The sequence below is a fragment of the Telopea speciosissima genome, chromosome 9 (assembly GCF_018873765.1).
Source record: "Telopea speciosissima isolate NSW1024214 ecotype Mountain lineage chromosome 9, Tspe_v1, whole genome shotgun sequence".
NCBI lineage: Eukaryota > Viridiplantae > Streptophyta > Magnoliopsida > Proteales > Proteaceae > Telopea > Telopea speciosissima.
In genome coordinates, this window is record NC_057924.1 from 48,697,570 (window position 1) to 48,707,533 (window position 9,964).

The following is a 9,964-nucleotide window of genomic DNA, read 5'->3' on the forward strand; positions in this document are numbered from 1 at the left end:
ATTTCACATCTGTCAAATTTAATCGAAGTGTTTAATGACAAATAATGAGTTTTAGCTAGTATGAACAATTTCCTATAGTTCACATGTCCTAATATGCAATGTAATATTTTAAGATCAAGCAAATTTGAACTAACTTGATTAATTGTCTTATTTGCTAAACTTAATCTATACATGTCATTGATTAAATATGCACAACCAAAATAATGAGAGTTAACAGACAAAGTTACTCTACCACCATGAAAAGAAACGCACATGCCAGCATCACATAATAGGCTAAGTGAAATTAAATTATTTTCAAAATCAGAAACTACTTTAACATCTTTCAAAATTAAAGTCTTAACTGAAGATAAGACTAGATTTGCAGTTTCTTCTTGAATCACCTCCACTTATGCTCCATTGGCAACCGGAATCGTCTCTGCTACATTGATTTTCTCAATCAGCAAATTCTTGTTGTTGCACACATGACAGGTTGCTCCAGAATCCAACCACCAATCTAAAGAATATCTGACCTTACCCTTTCCAACCATGGCAACAAAATTTGTAGGTTCAGTCTTATCCACCATCATGTGGACTTCCTTCTTTGGAATGTCAAAATCCCCTTTTTTAGGGTGTTCACACTCAGATGCATAGTGACCCCACTTACTACAGTTGTGGCGCTTGCCCTTCTTTTTTAAAGTAGTCTTTTTGGCCTCCAACTGTTTTGGTTCACTTTTAAGTGGCTTGCATTTCTTAGAAAATTTCTTCGGATGTGTAACCATGTTAGCAGCTGACTATTGTTGTTTAACCATCTCCAAGTTATTCTTAGCTCTATTATCATATTCGATTCTAATAAATCGCTTGAGATCATTCAGCCAAACTTGCACTTTCTTTCTACATCTCAGTTTTAAAAGAATGTCAAGTCGAAGATAACTTAAAAATAATAGTACCAATAAGAAATGCATCACAAATAGGTATTTTTTCTAGGTTTAATTTAGACTGTAAATTCTCAAAAGCAGTTACTTGAGGAAGAGTTGTCTTGTCTTCCTGAAATTTGAAGTCCATGAACTTATCCACCAAGTAAGTTTTTTATAGTTCCTCCTCCTTCTTAAATTGGGTGTCTAAAGTATCTCGGATCTCCTTTGCAGTTTTAAATTTACTGTAAGTTTTTGCAAGCCTATTTGATAAACAATTCAGCAAATAATCTTTGTAAAATTCTTCATCACTAACCCATTGAGATTCCTCAATATCAATGCAATATTTGAAAGTACTCGGTACAGTATAGAACACATTCCAATATTTTAGACCATACTGAGTCTTCCGTTTCCATGCATTGAACTCAGATCCACTAAAAGTTTTTAATTTGATCATCTGAAACGGAACGACATGTTTCTCCATCTCAAGATTGCTATAAAAAATTATTTAAAGCAGAACAATCGCACTTGATGAGAGGAGAAGCGGAGGATACCGGCGAATCAGGCACAACTGGTGGGGATCGGATGGTGTTCTGCGCTGGCACTGGTGCTGCCTGCTGGCACTAGAACTAGTGGCTAGCTGCTGGTCGCTGGCGTAAGTCGTGCCGATCGATTATGAAAACTGAAACCAAAAAAAAAATAAAATTTGACAAAGGTCTTTGCACACGCTTCTTCTTCTTCTTTTTTTTTGTTTGAATCAACCAAAAAGCTTTGTGCAAAACTTTCTGACAAAAGGCAATTTCTGCAGACTCTGCTCTTGTCCCTTATTTATTTATTTATTTAAAACAATCAAATCAAGCTATAACTTAAAAAAAGAAGAAGCTTAAAACGATAAATCAAAACTTTTCCAAAGCTTTCTGACTTGCTTTTGTACTTTTTGTAATCAATTAAAAGCTTTGAAGAAAAGCTTCTTGTCAACGTCCTTTTGGCATTTTTTTTTTTTTTAAATTGAATCAATGGAGGAAAAAAGACTTTTGACAAAAACTCTCTTACAAAGGCTTTCTGCAAACTTCCGTTTGTTTTGAAGACAAAACACCAACAACCGTGATGCTGAACTCTAAAGCAAATCGCACAAAATACCAAAACCCCAAAGCTCATCAAACAATACCAGAACCGTGACGCACGATCGAAGAAAAATTCTATAGAACCATGACCCATGATCAACAAGCTAGAACCGAAATTCCAAAATCCGAATAGGTTTCGTATGATTGAGGAGAACACCGAAATCGATCTTTTAGAAAAAAAAAATAATAAATATTGCTTTAAGATTGTTAGGGTTTAGGGTTTAAGCACAAGGTTGCTTAAAGCAATACACCATATATATCAAGTTTTGGAATAAACAGGTTGCTACCTCCAACTAGTATTTATAGGAAAGACTAGGGTTTTAGGTTAAATGGGCTCTATCTAGTGGGGCCCACCACAGCATCATTTCTTATTCAAGTGGACTTATATTAAAACATATAAAAGGGTATAGAATATACCCAACAATTTTAACTTAGCAAAAAGCTATCAGTTAAAGACACAATGTAACTACCTCTTTGACTAAAAAATCAGATTTGTAAATGTGGTTCTGGATGGTTGGGTATAATAGTTTTCAGAATTGTTGGAACCATGTTAGAGAATGTATCTTGGTTGGAGGTCTATGGACCTCTATATACCTTCATACTGTGGGGTTTTATCTTAGGTTAGTAGTTTAGGCTATATTCTCCTAGTTTCATATTTTGTTTAGGCTTAGTTAGTAGAATTCTATTCTAAGTATGTAATAAAGTTTTATTTTGAATACGTAATCTATCCAAGTCTATTATATAAAGGAACCCTGGCTGTAGTGATAGATTATTCAATTTTTAGATTCGTCACATGGTATCAGAGTGATGAAGAAGAAAAATTTTGTAAATCTGATAAGATAGAAGATACATATTTCTACTGTTGTGCTGAAGATTTATTTCTGAACATTGATTTACTGCTATTGATGTTCGCTGGTCTCTTTCCTTCGATTAAAAGCTATCAATTTGTAAATAAAAAAGGAGAGTGTTGCTGGTTTTCTACTTCTTAATTTGTTGGTTTAGGTGCTATCGATTGTTGATTTTTGATTTTTCTGTCTTCAGCAATTCCAGCCTGTCAAATTAATGGATTCATCTCTCTCCTCCTATGTCATGTCGCCATGCTTGAGTTACCACTAATGTTTCGATTGCTACAGTGTGCCTTGATTGCTTCAAAGTTTTTAAGGGGATACCCAATGCCATAATTGCTTCGAAGTTTATCTGATTTGAAAATTTATTGAAATTGATTGCTTGGTTGATGCTATTGTTTGCTCTGATTTTCCATCATTTTTTGTTACTGTCTTCGGTTTTCGTTGAGCGACTGCCCGCTATCATTGTCATCTTTTTTTTTTTCTGCCTCCCGCTGGTTTTACTTGGTTTCTCGGTTGACTGGTTGAAGATGTAATCCCTATGTGTTGTTGGGTGATCGTGAATAGAAGAGGATTATTGATGCAAATAAGCCACTTAGATGACTTATTTTAGTTGAAATAAGCTTTGGGATGGGTTATGTATGTATTGGGCTTTTGATTCTATGTATTTCTTTTGTAATTAATCAATTTAATATGCCTAAAATATTTGTAGAAACTGAAAGTTGAAAAACGGGATTTACTTCATTAGTTTAGTTAGAATTCTATTTTGAGTCTGTTTTCTATTATTTCACTTTCCTAGTCAATTTAGGATACCTTACTAGTTAAGGATTAGGTTAGGCCTTTCTTTTTTACTGTCTAAGTCTATTTTTAAGTCATTTATATAAGTTTGTAAGGGAGACCGGCATTATACACGAATTTGAATAATAAAGTATTTGCTTGAGCCTTTTAAAAAATCCTGAGATAGGATAGTTGAGAGACCTAGGGTGTGATACTCATTCCCTTCCCCCATACCCTTCCATCGGTTCTTGATTCCAAACCCTAGTTCAGTCAAATCGAGTTCAAGAGGACTACAAGCTACTGAATTTCTTGTCAACAGATTGTCACATCAATTCCTGAAGATTACTTCGTCATAATCATTGCTGCGAAAGTACATTTCCATCAACCAAACCAACAGGAGTAACCCAAAGATCAATCTAAGAGAATCTAGGGTTTTCTCAAAATCCCAATGGCTGATCGATCTCTCTTTCTTCTTGTTCTAATCGTTACTTCTATTTTGAGGTTCATCCTACTTTCAAGAAGAGTACTCAATCCATTAGCAAGAGGAATATTCAACCCATTTATTACTTCAACAGGTTATTGTTCCCTCATTTGAGTTCCCATTGTTCTAAGAATAGAATAAACCAAATGTGAGACTAAGTATATCAAGACAATAACCAATCCCAAGAACAGTATAAATCAAATGTATGTTTTGATTGTTTCAAACTTTCAATTGCGTGCTTCTTCAGTTCTGTTGTCTTTTAGTTCTATGTTGATTTTTTATGACTATGTGGCTTAATATTGATTTTCGATAACTTGATGTGACTTAATGTTGATTTTTGATGACTTGATGTGGCTTAATGTTAATTTTTGAAGACTTGATGTGGCTTAATGTGGATTTTTTATGATTTAAGGTATATATTGTAGCAGACTAAATAACGTTGGAAAAGAATAGAAATTAAAAAAAAAAAACACTTGGGCCCCTTAGTCGCCTAGGCAGGCACGCCTTGTCGCCTAAGCGCTTAGGCACCCCTCTACCGACTTAACAGTTATGGGTAGGAGACGATATTACCTCCTCTTATCTTTGCCCCTCATTTCTTCCCTTATTCCCATATATCCCTCACTTTAACTTTGTTTCCAAGTCTACCCCTAGTCGATAATTATAAATCTCATCTATATCTTTGGCTCTTTATTTTACCTGGTAATCGGTAATCCTTGAAAAATCTGATTTATTACAATATTGTCAAATAAGGTTTGAACAAATTTGTTATTTGGGTGGGCCCTTTAGCGAACCCAATTAGGGTTTTTTTTACCCCGGATTGCATTTTTTTTGTACATCTGCTTGGGTGTTCCTCTTAGTGTGGTCAATAATTGGGTTTAAACCTAGGATTGCATGGAGTAAATTACGAAACAATCATTTCCTTCAGTATAATAACGGTTATTGTCATTGTGGGCCTATAACATCTGATTTAGGTTCTTGAACCCCTAAATCACATCAAATTAGGATTACAATTTTTTACGATTGGTTCTTTTGATTGTCTTCTACTGTGAGGGGGAGGTTGAAAATTATTGGAATCTTATTCGCAGTTGTTCTTGTTTATGGGATTTATTATTATACTCATCCTTTAAGAAGGTTTAAAATTATTGGGATCTTATTCGCAGCTGCTTTTGATTATGGAATTTATTATGATGTTCATTCTTCGAGGTGTTCATTATTATTGCCACATGATAGAAAATATTTTTGTTTATTGCAACCTCTGCATTATTTGTCCATATTAGGAGGAGATTGGAGTTGTTATCTACTATATTGGAGATTCTTATCTGCTCAAGTCATCAGTTGGAGATTATATTATTTATTTGTTTGTATCCTTAGCAATAATTTTATCTGTGAAGATGATATTCAACAACAAAGCATATTTATTTGATCTATAACAACCTAATGCTATCTGGTTTCCAATAACATGATGCTAAGTTATTTAGTCTACAACAATCTTATGTTGTCTGGTTCATAACAACCTGATGTTGTCTGGTCCTCAACAACATGGTGAAGTTTGGTCCCTAACAACCTGATGCTGCTATTTGGTTCGCAGTAACCTATACGGTATGTTTATCAGTGGAATTTTATTTTAGACCTCTATTTGGGGCCTAGGAGTGGGTCTAATCTTTACTAATCAGATCTCTAATCATGTGATATTTATTAATCGCATCGTTGTTACCCTATTGTTGGAGTACCTTCTTTGAGAATGGTTAATATGTAGTTGTCGGATGCTGCACTTTTATCTATTTTTATTTAAGCAGATTACTACTTACTACTTGCTCTTATTGAGAATGGCTTATGATGTAGTTGTTGGATGCTGCATTTTTATCTTCTTTGAGAAGATTACTACCAACTATTGACCTTCTTTAAAAAATGTCTTTGATATTGTTATTGTTGATATGATATTGTGGGTTGCGATTGATATTCATAACTACTTATTTTTGCTCGTTGTTGATTGAATTTATTCAACACGAAGATTATTATCTACTGATGTTGTTAGTGATTTGCATGTTTGAGCTAATATTGCTACCTGAATAGAATTCTTTCCATGCTCACTTGCATATACAATTACTATTCAAGACTGGTGTTGCATTTAATTTGTATTCATGTTGGTCTAAGTTGGAGCTTTCCTTTGATGTATGTATACTCCATCTTGAGGGGTAGTGTTAGAGAATTTATCTCGGTTGGAGGTCTTTGGACCTCCATAGACCTTCATACTATGGGGTTTTATCTTGGGTTAGTAGTTTAGGCTTCGTTCACCTATATTCCTATTCTGTTTAAGATTAGTTAGTAGAGTTCTATTATAAGTATGTAATAAAGTTCTATTTTGAGTATGTAATTTGTCCAAGTCTATTATATAAAGGAATCATATTTGTAGCGATAGATTATTCAATTCTATTGCACAAGGCTTCTCCTCACTCAATCTCATCTCTTTCTCTCAGATCTCTTATTTTTCATAGGTCCTGATTATCAAGGTTTAGATTCATCACAAACCACATCTTTATTCAACATCTCTTATGATTTTAATAGATTACTCACTTTGATTAGTTAAGTTGAGACAAGACTAAGTTTGTTGTTTGTTTGTTGTTGTTGTACACTCACTTTGATCAGTTAACAAGGGAGACAAATGCAATCCGTACATGGAGCTGACAATTATGTTTTGAGAATAGAGTAATTGGTGAGGGTTGGTATCCATTTATATGTCCATAATCTATTCCATTGGCCATTACCAACTCTAAAACCCAAACTCAGATTCCTTTCCAATCTCAAGATACATCAGGCCCAACAGAAGTATTGGGATAATAATTAACTAATATAAGTTAGGCATGAAGAGAATCAGGTTGTTTGAAAGGCCTCCAACCAATCTTTGAAATTAAAAGACTACATTTTTCTTTTTAAGGTTCTTAAAACTTAAACCTCCCTGGTCATGATTGAGAGAGTGAATACTCCTTGCTACTTGATGACATTAAGTGTTGACAACTTGGCCTTGTAAATCATATATGAACTTGTAGAGTAAGCGTAGAAAGAATATGCCGAGAGTTTGCAAGCTTGAAATTTTTTCATGTCAATGAGACTAATCTAGTAAGAATATGCCATGAGTTTGCAAGCTTGCAATTTTTTTTTTGTCAAGGAGACAAATCTTAGAAAGCAAAACTGTAGTTCTCATTGCAAGAATTCATTGCAGCAATTTTCATACGCCATAAAGTAGATGATGGAAATAGTTAAGGTATAGTATGAGACTCCTGATCTTACTAATAACAATCATTCTATATATAGAATAATACGAGGACATAGTGAAAACATTTTCAAATTATTTGGCACCTTTTTTTGATCAAATTTTCTCCCCTGTTGGCAAATCTCACAGACATTTGATTTCTCAAATGCATATAAAATGTACGGTGGGTGAAAATTGGTTCTTGAGTCCTTGCTTGAGCCACCCCTTGTATAGAACATATGATTCCCTTGTAATATAGTCTAAAATTTAAGGAAAAGGTTCAGAACCGCCAGGGGAGGGTACGCTAGCATTCTCTCCCTCTCTCTCCTCACAAGAAATGACCTCTTAGCCTTCTATGTACGAAACCAATCCTTTGCACCTCATTGATGCATTGCTCTATGCCATTTGCTCAGAGAACCCTCTCCCAAATTTTATGTACTTAAATTTTTTTGTAATTTATTACTGTAACTTGTAGGCTTTCCTTTAAAAAACAAAATTGTTGGTTTTGATGGCCGGTTCTTTTTGGGTGTTTTTCATTGCATTGACAAACAACACAGCATCATTCTCCAAGATGCAGTAGAGTATCGTAGCACAAGATGCTTTTCACCATCCCCAATGGAGCAAAGATGCCTTGGCCTCATTCTCATTCCATCCTCATGTAGGTCCTCTTGTCATGTAGATTGCTCCATTGACAAACAATTGTCTCTCTTATCTCTCGAGAATAGCATAAATAACACTTTTCGATAATAGCATAAATAATACTTCTTTATCTTTCTAATGCCATGGCATGCCCACAAGAACACTTGCTCTTCATTAATCCATGGATATTTTGAAATCAGTGTGATGCTTTAGTTGTTTTTTCCTTTTTTAACTTTGATATTTGTAATTTTTTTACTATATTTTTTCAAAATTTCTCTTGATGTTTTAAGGTGTTTAGATGTATGGGTGACAATTGATCCTTGTGCTTATTTGTTGCTAATTAGTTGGTTCGAGAGAGGTTGGGTGGGTTGTTTTGCTATTAAGCAGGTTCGATGATCGACAGCCAACTTTGTTGTCAAGTGTGCAAACTCCAGGAAAATGGTCGGGCTTGTTGGTGTCAATCCTGTCCTAGTCAAAAGCTGTAAAATTTCCAACTGTAACTGAGCCGTTCTGAACTTGCCTTGAAATGTGAGGACATAGCTTTCAGAGAAACGGGTAGCAGGTTTCCAACTGAAGCGGGGCTCTTCGGCCGTGTGGCAATGTCTAATTACCTTAAGTTTAATGGAGATATTGTCTATATACATCATCTTCTAAACATGGGTCTAGGTCTATTTTTAGACCGGTCTAATTTCTTTGCATGCCATTATAATGGTTGAAGACATTTCACATCAACTGATTCAGTCCAGTTGTCGAAATTGTGAGACGAGCCTCAAACTCAAATCATGGTTGAAGAAACTAGAAAAGGTAGTCTCTGTCTAAAGAAACTCTATATTTCTTTCTGGTTTAATTTTGTCAACTATTCAATAAGGTCCTGTTTGTTTGACAGGGTGAATGGGGGTGGGAATGTTGTTGGACTAGGTCCCATAGTGTAGTGGGTTAGGGAATAGGGGTGGATTTTTTATTTTTCCCATGAACAATAACCAAAGTCCATAGTTTTTTATGGGACTTTGTGATGTAGGGAAAATATCGAATGAGTTCCTGAGCCGGTTGGACAAGCATAAGTACACCCGAACTGGTCGGAGATATTAAGCGATATGGGTCGAAATACATATCAAATCGAAGATCTCGACGAGCTCTACAAGAATTAGGCTGTTGACGTTGACTTATGCATTTTTTTTTTTGTGGCCTTTTTTGTGTGTTTCGAAGGCAAAACAGCTTGCCAAAGTTTCAAATTTCTTTTTTTTTTTGTTTTTTTGTTTTTCCTTCTGTATGCATGTCTCTCTATATTAGGGCTGCTAATGTTCCTTTGTAATCAGTTTGCATTTTAATTAGAAGAAAGTTCTCCATGTTCCCTACTTGTGGATTCAAGTTCGTCAGCGTTAGAATGAGATCTAAGCCCCCCACCCGTTCTCTTATGTGTCACTTTGAATAGCATAGGGGTAGGCTTTTCAAATGCTACATCAGTGGACAACATTTAATGTTGTTCCCTGGGCATTTGTAAGTTCACCACCCTAGGTTAAACAAACAAGGTTGGGGTGGGATTTTGAAGTGCCACGTTAACACTTTCTCTCCCCAATTCTCCCACCCGACCTAAGTCCCCGTCGAAAAAACAGGGCCTTAACTGAAGGGAAGGTTGAGTCAGAGGACGGAATGATATAGTAAGTGATCAAAGAGGGACAAAGGGAAGAGGTGAATGCATGCCCTATTGAATGGAATTGGTTGGAGAACAAAGGCATCATAACATTCTATTTGGTCTCCCATTTTGCCCCTAACAAAGCCGTTGTGCACGCCTGACTATCCATTGGGCTCATCAGTTGCTTGTATTTATTGTTTTAGCATACTAGGAGTTTAGGGAGCTAATTTTTGCTCGCTCGCTTAGTTCCAAGGAGTAAAGGAAAGAGAGGCGGTTGCAATGGTGAAGGGAACATGCTATGATTGTCGGAAAGTTACAATGGTGG

At 35.4% G+C, this 9,964-nt stretch overlaps 1 protein-coding gene across 1 annotated transcript; it reads left to right on the top strand.

The window, feature by feature from the left end:
- Positions 1-1,421: 1,421 nt before the first annotated feature.
- On the top strand, positions 1,422-8,114 carry LOC122638994. Its single transcript, XM_043831839.1, has 2 exons — positions 1,422-1,497; positions 7,843-8,114. Exons 1-2 carry the CDS (start codon positions 1,422-1,424, stop codon positions 8,112-8,114), a joined length of 348 nt encoding a protein of 115 aa, XP_043687774.1.
- Positions 8,115-9,964: the final 1,850 nt, after the last annotated feature.